Source organism: Hyperolius riggenbachi, chromosome 6 (genome assembly GCF_040937935.1).
Source record: "Hyperolius riggenbachi isolate aHypRig1 chromosome 6, aHypRig1.pri, whole genome shotgun sequence".
Classification (NCBI taxonomy): domain Eukaryota; kingdom Metazoa; phylum Chordata; class Amphibia; order Anura; family Hyperoliidae; genus Hyperolius; species Hyperolius riggenbachi.
The window spans coordinates 274349130-274369931 of NC_090651.1; the positions used below are offsets into that span (position 1 = coordinate 274349130).

The following is a 20802-nucleotide window of genomic DNA, read 5'->3' on the forward strand; positions in this document are numbered from 1 at the left end:
GTTCGGGTGATGTTCGAGTTCGGCCATATGGCCGAACTAAGAGCGCATGGCTGAACGTTCCCCGAACGTTCGGCTAGCGCTGTGATTGGCGTTCGGCCAATCGGGTCACGTGGTTCGGACCCGAACGCGCTCTGATTGGCCGAACGGGTCACGTGGTTCGGGTAAATAAATACCCGATCCACGTCATTTCTCCGCCATTTGTCTGTGGGTTTAGCTTTGGGTAGGCAGGCAGGGTAGTTCTCTCTCCAGCCAGGCTAGCCAGGGTCCCCTGGTCATTGTGTCGCTGCTGGGAACAGTAGTAGTACACCGCTCACCCACACTATATAGCATTGTGTTTACTGCCACTCTGTGTGTCTGCTGGGAACAGTAGTACACCGCTCACCCTGTATAGCATTGTGCTCTGTGTCGCTGCTGGGAATAGTAGTACACCGCTCACCCACACTATATAGCATTGTGTTTACTGCCACTCTGTGTGTCTGCTGGGAACAGTAGTACACCACTCACCCTGTATAGCATTGTGCTCTGTGTCGCTGCTGGGAATAGTAGTACACCACTCACCCACACTATATAGCATTGTGTTTACTGCCACTCTGTGTGTCTGCTGGGAACAGTAGTACACCGCTTCTCCTCCTGCGCCTCCTCCTGTTCCATCACGTGTGCTGCTGCTGGGTTAGCGTTACCGGTCCCTTTTCCTGGAACCTCTAATCTGTATTACATTTATGACTGTATGGCGGCAAAATGCATGCTATCCGCACGCTTCTTGTCCTCATGCAAGGCCTGGGTTGTTGTGTCTCAAAGCGTGACCTTCTCCTCCTGCGCCTCCTCCTGTTCCATCACGTGTGCTGCTGCTGGGTTAGCGTTTCCGGTCCCTGTTTATTGAACCTCTCATCTGTATTACATTTATGACTGCATGCCGACAAAAAGCATGCTATCCGCACGCTTCTTGTCCTCATGCAAGGCCTGGGTTGTTGTGTCTCAAAGTGTGGCCTTCTCCTCCTGCGCCTCCTCCTGTTCCATCACGTGTGCTGCTGCTGGGTTAGCGTAACGGTCCCTTTTCCTGGAACCTCTTATGTGTATTACATTTATGACTGCATGGCGGCAAAATGCATGCTATCCGCACGCTTCTTGTCCTCATGCAAGGCCTGGGTTGTTGTGTCTCAAAGCGTGGCCTTCTCCTCCTGCGCCGCCCTCTTCCTGTTCCATCACGTGTGCTGCTGCTGGGTTAGCGTTACCGGTCCCTTTTCCTGGAACCTCTTATCTTTATTACATTTATGACTGCATGCCGACAAAAAGCATGTTACCTGTGCAAAGAAAACAGACATTTCCCGCATTTAAAAGACAGTTTTCCCTTTGAAACTTTAAAATCGATTTTCTCAAAAACTATAAGCTCTTTTTGCTAATTTTTTTTCCTCTTGTACCCACTCCCAAGGTGCACATACCCTGTAAATTTGGGGTATGTAGCATGTAAGGAGGCTTTACAAAGCACGAAAGTTCGGGTCCCCATTGACTTCCATTATGTTCGGAGTTCGGGTCGAACACCCGAATATCGCGGCCATGTTCGGCCTGTTCGGCCCGAACCCGAACATCTAGATGTTCGCCCAACACTAATCCAGGGCCTAAAGTGTGTAGAGATTGAAATGTTAGCAGGCCAATCTTGAAGAGGAATCTCCATTTTACGGGTAGCCAGCAGTCAGCAGAGTGAGCACTGTTATGTGGCAATGGCAGGGTTGGCTTGTTAACAGCCCTTAACCACTTGCCGACCGCACGCTTATACCGTGCGTCGGCAAAGTGGCAGCTGCAGGACCAGCGACGCAGTATTGCGTCGCCAGCTGCAGGCTGATTAATCAGGAAGCAGCCGCTCGCGCGAGCAGCTGCTTCCTGTCAATTCACGGCGGGGGGCTCCGTGAATAGCCTGCGGGCCGCCGATGGCGGCTCGCAGGCTAAATGTAAACACAAGCGGAAATAATCCGCTTTGTTTACATTGTACGGCGCTCCTGCGCAGCAGCGCCGTAAGGCAGATCGGCGATCCCCAGCCAATCAGCGGCCGGGGATCGCCGCCATGTGACAGGGGCTATCCTGTCACTGGCTGCACAGGACGGACAGCGTCCTGTGCAGCCCGGATCACCGGGGGGAGAGGTAGGAAAGGGAGGGGGAGAATGTCGCCGCGGAGGGGGGCTTTGAGGTGCCCCCCCCGCAACTAGCCTGCACGCAGGAGCGATCAGACCCCCCCCTGCACATCATCCCCATAGGGGGGAAAAAACGGGGGCATTTTGATCGCTCTGCGTGCACCCTGATCTGTGCTGGGGGCTGCAGAGCCCACCCAGCACAGATCACAACAAACAGCGCTGGTCCTTAAGGGGGGGTAAAGGGTGGGTCCTCAAGTGGTTAAACCTTAAACGGTGTAGGTGGTGCAGATCTATATTTGAAAGACCTGTATAGAGAGCATTACAGTAGTCCAACTATGATGTGGCGGTATGAGGTACTTCATTTTTGCAATGTTCCTTGGGTGAAATATTTAATATTTCCCAACAGCTGATAGCTAATTCCTGAAGTCTAATACCCCATCAATCATTACACCCAAGCTGCGCATAAAGTCAGAGTTATTCTGGTCTGAGCTCCCTACCCGTAGTGGTGCTTCACTGAGACTGGAGCTGCTTTGCTACCAAGTGCTGACATTTATGACAAGATCCTAAGTTTTGTCAGAATTTAGGGTAAGGGCTGGTTCAGACGGCCGTTTGGAGGCGTTGCGTTTGCTGGCGTCGCGTTCAGCAGCGTTCGTGTGCGTTTGGATGCGGTCGCGTTTTTCTTCCCCTAGGGAGACATTAGCCGTCGCGGTTAACCTCCCCTGGAAGCTACATGTAGCTTCCAGGGGCTCCTTGAACGCCAGGGAAAATCGGGACCCAAACGCCGCGTTTGTGTAAACGCGCTTGAAAGCTTGGTACAAACGCTGCCATTCACTTGAATGGGAGCGTTTAACACCAAGCCCTGAACGCTGGCTGTAAACGCTCTGCAAGCGTCCGTCTGAACCAGCCCTAAGCTAGTTGTCATTCATCCTTTTCTGAAACTCAGCTAAGCAGGTGTTTTTGTAGAAGGGTCTGTCATGCCAGGTTTAAATGAAAAATATAGCTGTGTCATCAGCATATGTGACAGACTGTGTTTGTGAATGATGTTTCCAAGTGGCAGCATGTACATGGTGAACAGCAAAGGGTTTACAAGATCAAGAGTAAAGCATATATCTTTGTTACATTTTACCCAGACCGTTTTAATTTGATTATGTTATCAGAAGTAACCGACCCCAAAGAGTGAAGAGGGGACAGAGGAGCTACATTTGGAACTTTGTATCCTACCAGCTAGGTCTTCCTCTCTCACCAGGGGGTAAAATGCCATGAAACCCCTGCATACTCCCCAAGGAACCCAAGAATTTGACTGAACTTTGTTTGGGAAGGCTTGGTCTACTCTAGATTACTATTATAGATCACTCATAGACATTTGCTAACATAACAAAGTGAGTGCTGACAAATGAATTTCAAACTCACTGAAAAACAGTGCTAATCATGTGTTACACATTTCTAAGCTTTGCGTTGGACCACCACTAGTTACCAACCTTAGGTGTTACATTTCACCAAGTAAATATCCTCTGTTCTCAGCATATTACTAGTAGCATGTTCCTTATACTTACAGTTGTGTTCAAAATTATTCTACCCCCACTGAAATTGAGTGTTTTGGCCAGTTTGAAAATGATGTTGATCATTTCAGTACTTGTTTACAATTAAATCAAAGAGGCACTTATAAGTCACACAAATATAACATACCATTTATAATGAAATAACCACAAATGTCTTTTCTGTGCTCACATCATTATCAGTTTTATTCAACCCCCAAGTGACATTCATTCTTAGTACAACATCCTTTTCCAGTTATAACAGCATTTAAACATGAAGCATAGCTTGACACTAGGGGGACAGGCAAAAATGGCGCACAGCGCCAATAGTGTCAGAATGGCGCTGCACTTCAAACGATATTTATCGTTTTATATGTTTTTTTTTTGCAGGGATCGGGCTGGAGGAGAGGCAGCGGCCGGGCAGTAGGCTGGCAGCGGGGGTCGGGCTGGAGGAGAGGTAGCGGGCTGGCAGCGGGGGTCGGGCTGGAGGAGAGGCAGCGGGCAGTGGGCTGGCAGCGGGGGTCGGGCTGGAGAGGCAGCGGGGTGGAGGGAGTAGGATTAGGTAGCATGTGTATACATTACATTGTCCCGGCCCGGCGTTCGCTCCTCACTTCACAGCTTGCACGAGTCCTGCATCCAGCCAATCACCATGCGGAAGCAGTGTCTCACCTGTCCAGGCTCTGTGCTCTCTTGTCTTCATCCACAGCTGGCTAGATCTTTTTTGTGACCTGTGACATGATATTACTTTATAACATGCGCAGGTCATGGAGGAGGCGCCCCTTTGTGGAGGAAGTCTGGGATTGCATGGTGCCATCCACTGACCAAGGAGTGTGCCCACCAAAACAGGTGAGATGCTACTCTGCCAAAGACTCTGAAGGGGCCCCAGGGAGCCCAGTTAAGTTGGGGGTATAGGAAGGGACAGCAGCCGGCTCTGGAGGGAAATGTTGCTGCAACAAACGGCCCCCTCATGCCGCTTTCTGGTTTGGGGTGTATGTCGGGGTGGGGTGGGGGGGCAGATTTATTTTGCCTGGAGGCCCCATTGTTACTCAGACAGTGCTGTATGTGAGGGAAATTGCTGTTGCTGAGATAACCAATACATCTGTTGTAAGTGACACTATTGGAGGCGCCCTTCAGAGTTAAACATATCTGGATAGATTACAGTTGTATATGATAAGAAAATTAATTTTTTACCTGATGGGGTTGATGTTTACAGTTTCTTACAGTTTATTAAATACTTGCACAGGACAACGCGTTTCGCAACCTTACAGTTGCTTCATCAGGTCAATTAATGTGCTATTGCGATCAGTGTCACAGTGTGGGCGCCTACTATCTACATATGAATTATACATTTATATGTAATATGATATTAACCACTTCAGGACAAATAAGGCTTTTAGTGTATCATCATTTTGTAATTACCTTATTTTCAATGCATTTTAAAGGGAAAAGAAGGGAAAAAATAGAAAAAACACACTATTTCTCCATTTACATCCATTATAACTTTACAATAAACAGTGCTAACTATAAGTTAAACTCACAGATTTTAGTTGCTTATCCATCCTGGTTATAACAACATTTAGATTATGTTCCTAGCACAATGTATGGTGGCAATATTGTATTTGGAAATATAGGTGTCTTTTTTTCTGTTTTTCGTTTTTTGCTTTCTCATAGTACACTATTAATGATTATAAGGTCTTATTTGCAAAAATAATAGTAATATACCATCATGGTATACATATTTAAAAAGCGAAGATGCTAAGGTTACAATGTATGTTTTTTCTTTCATATTCTGTCACTTTCTTTTCATTTTACAAGTATTTTATTTTGGTACAGAATATGTGAAAATGTAACTGCCTTTGATTTAGTTTGTGACTAAAAAGAATACACAAGGCATGGGCCTCAACCCTAAAACTCTCTAAACGCTATTCTACTACTTATCCTGGTTAAAATGTAACCACATATGTCTCTTGTAGTTTTGCTAAAACTTTCCAAAGTTTGGTCATAATTTTGAAAATTGCTTTTTTATGTTGGATTGAGTTTGTCCCTACCTATTTTTTATGTGAGGTGGGTCCAAGCTTTAAGACACACCAAAATGTATTCTACAACTTGTCACAGTTAAAATGATACCATATGGACCTCATTTAATAACAAACTAGTGATGCACTCTCCACAAATACACTGTCAGTATATATACTTCCTGCGGTCATTATGTGGTTAAAGAATTAATAAATATTTGTTATAAATCTCTTTAATCATTTTATTTTCACCTTAAATGCCATCCCTTATGCTCTTTGTATTACATTCCAAAAACATACGGATAAGTTAATTGGCTCCCTCTAAAATTGGCCCTAGACTACAGTACTTACACTGCATAATATAGACATATGGCAATGGTAGGGATTAGATTGTGAGCTCCTTTGAGGGACAGTTAGTGACAAGACAATATATATATATATATACACTGTACAGCGCTGCGTAATATGTCGGCGCTATATAAATACTAAATAATAATAATAATAATAATAATACATGCATATTGAATTACATCCTACCTTCATTGCTGTTTTCATCCACCAGATGTCAGCAAATCTCTATATCTGTTTCACTGTTCACATGTATTTTTTAATCCTTTATCCCTATCTCAGAGCTGCAAGGATCGGTAGGTGTCAACAGTAATCCTCACCAGCTCTCCTGCTGCCCATACATCATTAAAGCTCTAAGCCCCCCCCCCCCCACCACCCCATCCCCTTCGGCAAGGGTGTTCTGAAGCTATGTGGCTAAAGAGCCTTGGAACACTTTGGATAAAATATTTCCACTGGAGGGGGCAGAGTTTGAGAACTCTAATGATTTACGGGCTTTTAGTGACTTACTGCTGCTGTCACCTGCCAATTCTTGCAGGTCTGAGTTAGAGATTTATATTAAAGCAAAAATTGAAAAAAATAAATTTTCATCACTTGTATGCTGCCTCTATGTTTATTGAGAATGAAACAAAGAAAAACAGAACATACAGCACATAGCAAGCAATGAGACTGAAGGACTTATATACCCAACAGTACTAGCCTTGTGATACATTAAAGTCTCATGAGTGGTGGCCAAGGTAAACATTATGTAAAACAAGAATGTCTAGTCCAATAATAGTTCAGGTTCTCATCCCGGGTAAAAATCCCCAGTTATTCCAGATAGATTAAGTGGATAAATTTGAAGGAAGCGGGGGCATTATAAATCTTCTGCCCATACTTGTATGCTGCCTCATTAATGTACAATGTAACTCACAGAGAATAATCCAGAGTGTACCTGCGCTTGATTCCAACCTACAATCAATTAACAGGCCTTTTCTATATAGTAGCTGACCACCAGTGGAGCGCACTGTCCTTGGATTACCCCAATCCGTCTCTTCAAATATCTCTTCTATACAGTAGCGCTCAATACAATTCCTTCTTGTGATCCTTCACACATGAAGTCGGTTATCACACCACACAAAGTAAAACATAAAGAAAGAAATGATATTATATATATATATATATATATATATATATATATATGTATATATCACCCTTTTGTGACAGACAAACGCTTTCAGTGAGGGAGCAGAAAGTAATAGGGAAGGCCCACCACCTGCAGGCTCAGTCGCCTCCCCCCCTCCTTCCCCTGCTTACCAAAATAAATCTCTCAAGAATCAATTAATGTCCGCCACTCAGAGAGGACTGACATGTGTAAAACCTCTTTAATAAAAGAACATGCTAAAATCAGTAATGCCTGTACATGTAAAGAATAGTAATAGAGCTTTGTATACCACCATCTCCCCGTAGTGTGGATTTCAGCATCTCTCTCGCTCCGTCCTACTGGTTTCGTCATCCAATGACTCATCATCGGCTGCCTCATCAGGGGCTTTCTCATTAATATTACAATTTCAAATCTAAGCCAGGTTTGCAGGATCAATTATGTTTTCCAGCAGCCACCAGATCCATTGTGCTGACAATTTCCTTCTGTGGTCACAGGCAAGTAACTAACATTATAGATATGCTTACCTACAGTGTTACAGATTGCCCAGCAACCTCATGGTGAACCAGAACTCCTAGGAGTGTGTAAGGGTCTGAAAAAGACCAAAAAACCCTCTTACTAAAGTGCTATGCAAAACAGAAATTTGCCTTCTTAAAACAGAAGGTATTTGCGATTATTCAGGTTGGGGTGATTATATGAGGTGCCCCACAATTCATCACTGCTGAATATGCAAATCATCCCTTTGATGTCCCTGAAAGCTAAACCTCCAGAACCGCTGGAATGCAATGATGTGTCAGGTTGTAATTTGTACAGAGACAGAATAATCCAACATTCATACAGACTTTCGGACTGATTGATCCTCATCAGTGCATGACATGGATTAATGTGGCTCTATGGGGTCTGACTTGAAACACCCAAGAGTTACAGATCGCTCAGCAAGCTCATGGTGAACCAGAACTCCTAGGAGTATGTAAGGGGCTAAAAAGGACCAAAAAGCTCTCGTACTAAAAATGCTATGCAAAACAGAAATTTGTGTTCTTAAAACAGAAGGTATTTGCAATTATTCAGGTTGGAGTGCGCATATGAGGTCTACCCCAATGCATCACGATGAATCTGCAATTTGCCCCTTTTTTGTCCCTAAAAGCTCATGTAAAAATAATATATTTAATATCTTAAAAGTAACATAACAAAATAAAACTTCTGTCTGAAGACCATTTTAACTTCTAAGAAGCTTATTTATTTCTAATTGTTCTCATTCTTCCTACAGATCTAAAACTTACAGAGATGTCCGAAGAGGAGTGTACGTTCCATACACTCAGGGGAAGTGGGAAGGGGAGCTGGGCACTGACTTGGTGACAATCCCACATGGGCCTAATGTCACGGTTGTGGCAAACATTGCAGCTATCACTGACTCTGATAAGTTCTTCATCAATGGTTCCAACTGGGAGGGAATTCTGGGACTTGCCTATGCTGAAATTGCAAGGGTGAGTATCAGCTGTCTTTACCTTGATTATGGATTGAAGAATACGATTGAAAAATGCATACCGTATATCCTCGAGTATAAGCCGAGTTTTTGAGGCCAAAAAAGTGGCCCAAAAGTGGGGGTCTCGGCTTATACTCGAGTGCCCACCTCCCCGAGTGCACCTTCCTTCCGCAGAGTGTAAAAAAAAAAAAAGCTGAGCAGCGCTAATGGTTGATTAACTTCCCCCTCCCGCTCGCCGCAATGTGTACAGTAACCCGCATGTCCTCCTCCCCGCTATGTGTAAAGTGCTGTAATCCATGTGACAGTCTCTCCCTGGCAGACTGGAGTGTGTTGCCAACCTTGGAATTGTCCTCCGTGTCCCCCGAGTGTCACCATATGCAGCGCAGCTTTGAGTAACTTTGATCCGCGCTGTGTTCGGATGCCTCTTCCTGCCTGTCGCAGGCTCGTTGCTATGACTCAATCACGTGCACCACGTGCGGCGTCATAGCAACGAGCCTGCGACAGGCAGGAAGAGGCATCCGAACACAGCGCGGATCACTGTGAGTTACTCAAAGCTGCGCTGCATATGGTGACACTTGGGGGACACGGAGGACAATTCCAAGGTTGGCAACACACTCCAGTCTGCCAGGGAGAGACTGTCACATGGATTACAGCACTTTACACATAGCGGGGAGGAGGACATGCGGGTTACTGTATACATTGCGGCGAGCGGGAGGGGGAAGTTAATCAACCATTAGCGCTGCTCAGCTTTTTTTTTTTTTTTTTTTTACACTCTGCGGAAGGAAGGTGCACTCGGGGAGGTGGGCACTCAAGTTACACATAGCGGGGGAGAGGGGCATGTGGGTTACTGTACTCATTGCGGCAAACGGGAAGGGGGCACAGATTACTGTACACATAGCCACGAGCAGGAGGGGAGGGGGGAGTTATGTGATCATTAGTGCTGCTCAGCTTTTTTTCCCTTTTTTTACACATTGCGGTGGGGGAGTGCAGGGGGGCACGCTGCCATTAGTGATAGCTTTTAACGCAGAACTCAGTACTTTCTCTCTGCTCTATAAGATACGCACCTTAAGATAGTAAAGAAAAACAATTCTTTGTTACAGCTGATACAAAATCCTGCAATACATCTGCAGTGCGTCTACTTCCTGCTTTCATGGAAGCAGACATATTAACATCCTGTGCTTTCAAATGAGCTTATTTACCTTGACAGGTGACACAGGAGAGTTCAAATTACAATTTGTGATTAGACAGATGAGGAGGAGGAATTATTTTTATTATTAATGCTGCTGCATTTCCTACCCTCGGCCTATACTCGGATCAATCATTTTTTCCAGGATTTTTGGGTAAAAGTTGGGGGGTCGGCCTATACTCGAGTCGGCTTATACTCGAGTATATACGGTAGTTCTCTCTTGGAAATAAGCAGTAAAACAGAGATGCACTTTACACATCAAGTGTAACGCGTATTTACAACTGAAGAAGCCAAGTTGTCACTGATTTCTTTTTTCTACCATAACTTCTGTGGCTTTTATACCAGTTTCCTAAGAGTCACAAGTAGCAGCAACCACTGCTTGAAACAGGAAATCTGCAAAACCTCATCTGAAGCTGCCTAAATTCTCAGAGACTTACCCTGTGAATTACAAAAGAAACTAAATCTCTCTATACCCTCTATATGATTAACTGAGAAGGACAGTTGTATTAAACATATTAGGGGAATATAACAGATGTACACAGAAGAACACAAAAGCCGTGATGCTACAGAGATTTTATATTTTTCCCATCACAAACAGAACAAGGTTCAGGAAAATAAAACAATAAACAAACAAACAAACAAAAACAAAACACCAAAAACATATTTTCTTGAATATCATTGGGTATTTGAAGAGAAAAAGGGAAAAGTTTTATCTTGGCACATTATTTATAAATGAATAATTACCAAATAGTTGATAACTTTTTAACCACTTCCTCACCACAGGTTTTTTTCCATTAAAAACCAGAGCAATTTTCCTCCCATTTATTTGCCAATTACTTTACAACTACTTATCACTTCTACATCTTGTTTATTTAGTACAATATAGTCTTTCTTTGGGTGGTACTTTTTGCTAAGAATTATTTTATTTTGTATGCATTTTAAAGAGAATAATAAGAAAAAAAAGAACAAAAATCATTATTTCTCAGCCATTAAAGTTGAAAAATAAAAAGTGATACTGTAGACAAAAAACACACGTTTTATTTGTCTTTTTGTCCTGGTTATGACAACATTTGAATTATATCCATAGTGCAATGTATGTTGACAATATTTTCTCATTATACTCTATCAATAATTACAAGCCCTTATTTGAAAAATAACAGTAATGTACCCGCATGACATACATATTAAAAAGTCCCTAAGGTAACTATTTATGCATTATTATTTTTTTAAATGCCATTACTTTGGCTCTTTTTTTTAACAGGTGTTCGATTTTGATAACTATGAGTGCTGAGGAAGAAGCAGAAGGGGTTAATGAGTATAGGAGATTAATGTTTTTTATGTATTTTTTAATGTTATATTACTTTTGTCCTCTAGATGTCTCTACGCACTTCATCCCGTGTACTTAGAATGCTGAATCACAATGTTCTGAGTTAAAAGGAAGTGAAAGTTTGTATGTGTTTACAAACTTTTAATGAATGATCATTCATTCATTAGGCACTTTGATTGGCTTTGGGAACACATGTTCCCATTCTCCAATCAGTGATCTAACAGGCGGTGATGGAGGCACGCTTGTGATCATGAGCGGCGCTCGTAAACATGGCACTATGTATATATACGCCCATAAAAACACTGTTCTCTGAAAAAAAGAAAATATAACTCCAGCTCACCCTTATTCGACACATACACTATTCAACTGTGACAGCGATTGGACCTTGACTGTATCTCAGTCAACATTACAATTATTATGTGCATGACACCGGCAAAAGAACTTCCATCCCAGATTATTGAATGTCGCCATAAGGCTATTTGTGGCGTCGATGTGATCTGGAGGTACACAACATTTTGTGTAGTGTATGCAAGCATTATGCTGTTCTCACCACTCATAGGAATCTTATCAATTAAAATGTCACCACTGCTAGCTTTATGCTTCTGGATTAAGTACAAAGGTTTATGTGGCTATTTTTATGAAACTTTTTTTTCTTTGTTTTTTCATCAATTCTCAATCTCTCCTTTCCTCAGCCGGATGATACCTTGGAGCCCTTCTTTGATTCTCTGGTCAAGCAAACCCGGGTCCCGAACATCTTCGCTTTACAGCTCTGCGGGACAGGGTACCCCGTTAAGGACAACAATGTTTCTGCTTCTGTGGGGGGGAGTATGGTAAGTGGAGGAAAGAATGGATGAGGTTTTTCTGTTTGTACACTGAATTACCTGAATATAACTGTGAGAAAGAAAAGAAGATGCACTAATAGCAGGAGATTTCATGTGATAATTGTAAAAAAAAAACATACCTAAAAAGAGGGAAGCCTCCGAATCCCGCTTCCCATGCCATCCTCTGGACATCCGTTGCTGCTCGCAGACCCCTCCCCCCCATCCACAAAAGAAATCCGACAAGAGTTTGTAGGATCAAAGATCCAGGCTGCGCTCCTCTGCATGCATGAGCGCGGCTGTACTGCACCTGCATGAGCGGCTCCGTGCTAATGTGCAGCCATGGCCATGTTCACACAGATGCAACATGCCCATGCTTGTGGATCAAGAGGAGCATGGCCTGGATCTTCCAGAGGGTCCCGGCAAGCAGTGGTAAGGAGGACACAAGAAGCCTCTACAGTAGGGGTAGGGAACCTATGGCTCGGGAGCCAGATGTGGCTCTTTTGATGGCTACATCTGGCTCACATACAAATCAGTAGGGGTTGATTCGCTGAGCTACACTGCTCAAGCAGCACAGCTTAGTGTGACAGCACAAGTAACATTTTCAAAGTAGGAATGCTACTGCTGTAGCATGCACTACTAACTTACTCATGCTCCCCCAAAACTAACAGCGGCTCCAATTGTCCCACCCTGGACCGTGTCAGGTCCATTGCCTTTGTGGGACGAGATATCTCCACACTTGATTGGCCCAATAGGCAGGGCCGGAGCTACCATAGGAAAAAATGGGCAATTGCCCCAGGGCCCCAGAGCCTGTAGGGGCCCCCAAGGTGTCCCTCCCCCATCTTAACTGTTGCTCCCCAGGGACTCTTCAGAGTCTGTTAAGTTGGGAGGTGATTGGGGGAGGGTCAGCAGCCAGCTCTTGAGCCCAGGAGGAAAATGTGGCTGCACCAAAGGGCCTCTAATGACCCTTTTTGGTCAGGGTGTCTGTTGGGAAGCCCCCAGGCTAATTTTGCCCTAGGGCCCAATTGTTACTTGAACCGCCCTGCCAATAGGCTGCCTGTCACTTGACAGACAGCCTATTGGGCCAAAGTGCGGGGATCTCGTCCTACAAAGTGAATCAACCCCCAAGTCAGCTAGCTAATTGTACAAGCTGTTAGTCAGTATTGCTCTCATATAAATTACTGATGTTACTGAAACCCAAGAGAAGCTGAAGACATGTCTGACACTTCCACTGCCCGGAGGATCAACTGTGTAGACATCACCATGGCAACAGGGACGTGAGCCCTCAGCTGCGCATGCGCACTGCCCCAGTTTGAAACATATTGAATGGCTCTCACGGAATTACATTTTAAAATATGTGGCATTTATGGCTCGCTCAGCCAAAAAGGTTCTTTCCTGACCCCTGCTCTACAGGATCCAGAAGCTTCCCTCCTCTTAGGTACGTATATGTTTTCTGACCCAAGGCTCTCCTCGGTTTCACTTTACAGCCCAGTTCCAGGCATAAATGTCTTGTCACAGAGACTAATAACAGCTACTGATCATGTGACTAATCATTAAGCACCGACTAAAAAATATGAATTCATGACATAATCTGCATTTATTTGTATACCTCTATGCATAACACTAATGCTTATATGAATAACTGTATTCATGTTGTGTTCTTTAGATGATTGGGGGAATTGATCCATCTTTGTATGTGGGCAATATCTGGTATACTCCAATTAGAAAAGAATGGTACTATGAAGTCATCATTGTGAAGATTGAAATTAATGGACAGGATCTGATGATGGACTGTAAAGAGGTGAGTTTTAATGACATTTGTAATTTTAATTTGTAATTTTAATTTTGAAGCATTTTAACTACCTGCGGACCGCCGCAGTATAAATCTACGGTGGGCAGGGGGCGCTGCGGTTCTGACCTGATGTAAACTCTATGTCCCATTGACCGCGCGCCCCCACCCGTCCCCGCCGCTCGATCTCCACCGCAATATGCTGCCCTGCCGCCTCTATGATGGCAGAGCGCTGTGAGCCGGGCAGGAGCCGTTTTCATTGGCTCCTGGCCCTGTCATTCATGTAAGCCTTCCCATTGGCTTACATGGAGGTGACAGGGTCAGGAGCCAATGAAAGCGGCTCCTGACCGGCACAGAGCGGCACGACGGCAGAGAGAGCAGCCTGCGGCGGGGACAGAGCGGCGTGACCGTCGGGAGCAGCGGATTTTAGCGGTGATTCATCGGGAAGCGGCGGTTTACTGGACCAGCACCCTCTGGTCCTTAACCCACTCAGGTTCCGTCGTTTTCACGTGAGAAATGTTCACCTCCCATTCATTAGCCTATAACTTTATCACTACTTATCACAATGCACTGATCTAAATCTTGTTTTTTCCGCCACCAATTAGGCTTTCTTTGGGGGGTACATTTTGCTAAGAGCCACTTTACTGTAAATGCATTTTAACAGGAAGAATAAGAAAAAAATGGAAAAATTCATTATTTCTCAGTTTTCAGCCATTATAGTTTTAAAATAATACATGCCTCCATAAATAAAACTCGCGTATTGTATTTGTCCATATGTCCCGGTTATTACACCGTTAAAATTATGTCCCTATCACAATGTATGGCGACAATATTTTATTTGGAAATAAAGGTGCATTTTTTCCATTTTGCATCTATCACTATTTACAAGTTTAAAATAAAAAAAATATAGAAATATTTCATCTTTACATTGATATTTAAAAAGTTTAGACCCTTAGGTAAATACTTACATGTTTTTTTTTTTTTTTATTGTAATGGTTTTTTTTTTTATACTAAACATTTTATTTGGGTACTTTTTGGGAGGGTGGGAGGTAAACAATAGATTTATAATGTAAATGTGTGTTAATTCTTTTTGTTGTTTTTTTCAGGTGTAGTATTACTTTTTGGCCACAAGATGGCGGCCATGAGTTTGTTTACATGACGTCACTCTAAGCGTAGCACGCGCTTAGAGTGACGCATCGGGAAGGAGACGGACAGAAAAAGCTCAGCTTCCGAGAGAAGCTGTCGCTTTTTCAGCGGGGGAGAGGAATCAGTGATCGGGCTCCATAGCCCGATACATTGATTCCTTGGCTACCGAATCCACGGCCGGGAGTGCGCGTGCACACGCACGATCGGCCGTGGGGGCACGCGGTAGCGCGCATGGTTCCTGGACGTAGAAACTACGTCCAGGAACCAAAATAGGTTAAGGGGGCAGAGGGTGCTGGTCCCGAAGTGGTTAAAGCAAACCTGAAGCGAAAATAAACATGTGTAGTACTTATAATGAATAGAACATTAGTAGAAAAGAGTCTCATATTTTCAGTTATATAGCATGTTTCTATAATATTGCATCATACTGGCACAGTTGTCGTTTTAAAACTTTTAAGCTATAAAACAAAGCAGAGATAATGACTTTTTCAACTTTCCTGCAGTAAAACCTTATCTCAAGCTGACTCTAACTGTTTCTTGGCTGTTTAAAGAGGAACTTTAAGGGCCCATTCACACTTAAGTGATTAGCGGGCAATTCCTGCTAATCGCTAAAGCGATAGCGCTTTTTAAAGCACTAGTGCTGTGTTACCCTATGGCAGTGTTCTCACTGCCGCATTTGGCGCCGATCGTAGGCATTTTGCGATTAGCGCATGTTACCTGCAGCATTTTCGAGGGTGATTCTGAAATCGCGGAAGTGTCCGGTGATTTTTACCGTGTTAATCGCTTATTTTTTTTGCACTTTTAGATGTGAACGGGGCCTAACTGAGGATTGAACTTCATTCCCATCAGTAGCTGATAACCTCTTTACCACAAGAAATCTTCACCTTTTCTGGTGTAGATCATCGGGGGAAAAGTGTGTGTGTGTGTGTGTGTGTGCGTGCGTGCGTGCGTGCGTGCGTGCGTGCGTGCGTGCGTGCGTGCGTGCGTGTCCTGTATGATTGATATTGCAATGAAACTCCTCCCACAGTGTGATGTCATGACCAAGATTCTGACAGTTTGCTGTCTGTGAACATCGATGAATTGTGGGAAATAACGGCTTTTTTTTTCAACTGCCACGCAAGCAATATCTCCCTCTGTGCATAGATCTCTCAGTGATAAACAGTCTGTACAGATCACCTGGCAGGACTAAAGATGTCACACCTAGTGATACATTTCAGAATGTAGATCAGGGAGAGAAAATGTATTACACAGGGCAAAAACTGCTAAATAATTAAATAATCTATAAATGAATATTGTAAAAAATAAGCCATTTTATTCATATTGTTATTTTGACTACAGTTCTTCTTTAAGTGCTTCAGAAAACAGGACTGTATTTGACCCAGTGGATTGAATAGCTCAGAGAAGCTCTTTTGCATAGATAAGAACTGATTTTTTTTTCACTCTTCCTGTTCTGGAAAACAATATGAGACTCTTTTCTTTGCTACTAATGTTCTATTTCTTAGCGGTACTACACATACAAGAGAACCCGAGGTGGCATTTCATTACGTTAGTGGGGCACAGAGGCTGGTTGGGCACACTAACACCAGCCTCTGTTGCCCCATCGTGTGCCTCAAAGACCCCCCTGCTCGCCGCTATAGCTCCCGTAGTGCTGGCGACACGCAGCACGTCGCCAGCACAATGTTTACCCTAGCGCTGTCTATCAGCGCCGCTCCCCCGCATCGCTGCTACCTGCCCGCGTCCCTTCCCTCCTATCAGCTGGAGGGAAGGGACGCGGGCGGGTAGCGGCAATGCGAAGGAGGCGGGGGAGCGGCGCTGACAGACAGCGCTTAGGTAAATATTGTGCTGGCGACGCGCTGCGTGTCGCCAGCACTACGGGAGCTATAGCGGCGAGCAGGGGGGTCTTTGAGGCACACGATGGGGCAACAGAGGCTGGTGTTAGTGTGCCCAACCAGCCTCTGTGCCCCACTAACGTAATGAAATGCCACCTCGGGTTCTCTTTAAGCTTCCATTATAATCAATGGTCATTCAAAAGTTAGTTTATATACCCATGCCTGACCCACACCCAACCTACATGAAAGAAAAACACCTGAACCCCCCTGCATGATGGAAATCCTTCATCCAATGATGCTTTCCACACCTAATGTATATCATAAAATGTCAGGTCATAGTAAGTAAAGGGGTATGGCTGGGGCCAAAGTGGCACCCTCAGGCTGCTGCTTCTGCTGCACTGGTGAGGGGGGAAATATTTTTAGAGGTGAAACAGCATATTTGTATCTCACAGTTATCATTGGTGTTCTGTAATATGTCTTGCTTATTTGTTGAGTAGCCAAGAAGTATATCATTGCCTGCATTTCTGCAAGGTAAGCACCTGATTCGGCAATGGCTTAATAAATGGCCTTTCCCTAAGTGGGCTGTGCCAAAATATTTTGACAATGTTTGTGCAAAAGAGGACATGCCGGTATCTGTGTTGATCTCATCTCTTTTCAAATTGCTGTCTGTGCTGACCTGGAGTGATGACTTAGGAGAAACCAGAGATTTGTGGGAATGGCAAAAAATAGCCAACTTCTAAAACATCCATAAGTACCCTGCTAGCAGAATACGGTATTAAGTATTAATGCAGTAAAACAGGATACAGTACCTAAACTTTGATTACCTCTATGAACTCTAAATTGAGGTGACAAAATCGGGATGAAAGCAGTAGAATGCCTCGATCAGACATCCTAGAATGATCTTGGTCGAAAGTGCTTGATCAGATGTGTGGTGGAAACAGTGTTCGATAGTGTGATGACCAACAAATGCGACGGACTCACAGCTGCTGTCCCCCCAAGTGTAAAATGACCCCCCCCCCCCCGGTGTCTACGCAGTGTAACATCTCACCTGCCCCGCTGCCGCAACTCCCGGCCTCATTCCCTGTCACCTCTGTGGGTAAAGTCACACACGCCACGTGATACACGTGCCACATGGTGAAGCTCAAGGGTGGCATCGCCTAATGTATACACACCTTAATTTGGGAAAATAGAAATTGTTTGGATGTTAAAGCGGAATGAAACTCAGCATTTCTTCTTTGCTCTATAAAATGATTTACAGCATATTATATTCAACCAGCATTTTTTCTTACTAGACCAGCATTCAAGGGGTTACAAACAGGGCTGGAAAGTTCAGTGCAGAGAAATGTGGAGGCATCCAAAGTGTAGATTATGTTATCTTGTGTTTACTTAATTGCATCAAGTGAGGAATGTGACACATTCTCTGACTGTGGAGAAGCTTCTGGACACAGACCGAGACTCAAAGCATTTCTGAATTCAACACATAATGAATAAAACCAGTTATTAGTAAAATGCAAAGTCAGCTCACAAAGGCAAAAACTGTACTTTTGGGAATGTATAATTTCTAAATGAATAATAATACTTATGCACAAATGCAAATATGATAACCGTATGGCATGTAAAAAGTAGGAAAACATGTTTTTATTGAATATTATGTCAGGGTTTTATACCGCTTTAAGAAAATGTAAATTACATTACAAAATAATAAAAATAGAAAAATACTTGATGGGCTTGATTCATCAAGCTGCGCTGCCAAAGCAGCGGAGCTTAATGTTCTGTAGTGCGCGCTATGCACTCCTTACAGAGCAGTGCTTGCTGCCATGTAAGGAGCGTGACTTCCTTAGTTATGCGCATTGCTTCCTTAGCAATGCACGTAACATTAACTGTGGGTGGCCCTGCTCGAGTAAATTATTGCTACCGCGATACTTCACTCGTGGCCGCTACTGTATTAATTTACATAACAATGTAAATTATCACATAGCATCCGCAAGTAGTGAATTTTTCAGCACAAAAAAATTGCAGAAAAGTTACCCTCTTTATACGTGAGTCAGGTAGTGTATGTGTATGGGCAGTGGAGTGTATGGATCATGCAGCAGCGATCCTACACTTGTCAGCTGCATCCCCGCTGTGTCCGTGCCCCTCAGACCCCAAAAACAGGTTGAGCGCTGCAATACCTGTGTGCCTGTGGCTTGTAGAGTGAGTGGTGAGTGAGCAGCGCTGGTGCAGTTTTTGGGGATGCTTCCTGTCTCGATCACTGTGCCTCTGTGCACCTCAGACTCACAAATGGCACCCACCGGCTTGTGGAATGGAGCAGCGTGTCAGCGCTGGTGCAGTGATCCGGGACTCTTCCTGTGTAGCAAACGAGGTCTTATTTCTATAATGCCATCTAGTGGAATCTTGAGACAGGGAGTGCTGCACAGGAAGAATTATGACTGACAGCAGTGCAATGGGGCTGCAGTGATAGTAGAGTAGCACAAACGGCGAGAACAACAAAATCGTGTTGTTTGAGTAGCTGAAATCTACGCCCTGGCAGGGATAACAGCTCCCAAACAGGGCGTAGATTTTAACTGCTGCAGTCAGGAACCAGTTAATATATTCTTGTTACATTATGTGTTGTGATAAATAGATGTAATCTAGCTTTGTAAATAGTTTGTATTTTGGATGCCTGGCCAATGTGCATTAGCGATGTGATTCACAGGAGCATGGCCAAGAGCTCAGTCAAAAATAACTTTTTTTTTGTAATACAGCAAGTGCAATGTACAGTGTGTTGGGGGTTCTGCAGAGGCGTCTGAGCCATTAGGCAGCTATAAATTCTTGCCTAGAGCGACAGGAGGAGGGAAGGGCGTTACTGCACTGAGTAGTGAGAGAAGAAATGCATCTCAGCTCACTCAGGTATCAATTTACACAGCAGCAGCAGCAGCAGCAGCGCCTGACTCGACTCATAACTGATTTACTGACTGATTCATTAATTTCCTTCAGCTCAATGATTTAAAGAACCACAGTAATTAATGAGTCAGTGAGAGAAGGCACTCGTCCTAGTCAGGGATCCGAGTACAGCATCAGCTCCTGAGTCCTGAGATTCATTCAGTCCCTCTCTCTCTGCTACTGGTAACTGCATGGAAGTAGAGACTGTGTAGCAGCCAGGCATTGACTGCCCCCCAGGCCGCCTTTCATTCAGTGATTTAGGGTTGGTCCTGTGTCTGCTGTATTCAGGTTTGTTGTTGTAAGGCATTTTAAAACACTAGGCTAGCTGATAAAAGTGCAATTAGAGTGCAGGCAAGCTGGTAAATATACACAGCATGATGCAGAGGAGGGTCCATGGGAAAAAAATCTGTCTGGTCTCTCCACATTGTTAAAATGACTGCATGTGCAGATAAGGTGTTAAACAGGTTGAAAAGTTTTGACAGTCCCTAGACTCCAGGAGGGCTGCTTTCTGACTTGTGTGACTGGCAGGGACATCAGTCCTATTACCGGCAACTACCCTCTGTGTAATGTGGGACTGCAATACAGATTGGCTCTCTGCTCCATCTCAGGCTATTCTCAGTCTCACTCCACTCCTCCTATCTCTGGGCTAGTGCACGACAAAATCGCAATAGCAATCGCTAGCAATTCGCGAATGCGACTTTGTGAAGCGATTTTTGAAAGAATCGCTCCAATAAATGCTACCTGCAGCATGTTTAACTACTTTAGGATCGCCCTGATTGAAATCTACGCCCTGTTTTGATGGCTATCTGGCTGCCAGGGCATAGATTTCAATACACCGACTCCACGCATTCTCGCCGCTTTCTTTGCTCCTGACGATCTCGCTGCTGTCTCCCCACTGTCTCTATAACGGCAGAGACCTTTGAGCGGGTCAGAAGCCGATTTCATTGGCTCCTGATCCTGTCTATCAACGTAAGCAGCTCCTATTGGGTTACATTGATAGGCAGGGTCAGGAGACAATGAAAGCGGCTCCTGACCGGCTCACAGGAACTCTGCCATCATAGAGACGGCAGAGTAGGTAGCCCGAGTTCCTGACGTGCAGCGGTGATGGCGATTGCGGCGGGTATGTGTGTCGATTTGTCATTA

At 44.3% G+C, this 20802-nt stretch overlaps 1 protein-coding gene across 3 annotated transcripts in view; it reads left to right on the forward strand.

The window, feature by feature from the left end:
* Positions 1 to 20802, forward strand: part of BACE1 (beta-secretase 1) — a 50582-nt gene that overhangs the window by 20260 nt on the left and 9520 nt on the right. For all 3 annotated transcript variants that reach the window (XM_068240895.1, XM_068240896.1, XM_068240897.1), the window contains 3 exons: positions 8430 to 8646; positions 11851 to 11988; positions 13643 to 13777. In XM_068240895.1, the coding sequence (XP_068096996.1) occupies positions 8430 to 8646; positions 11851 to 11988; positions 13643 to 13777 (490 nt within the window). The remainder of the gene's footprint in view (positions 1 to 8429; positions 8647 to 11850; positions 11989 to 13642; positions 13778 to 20802) is intronic.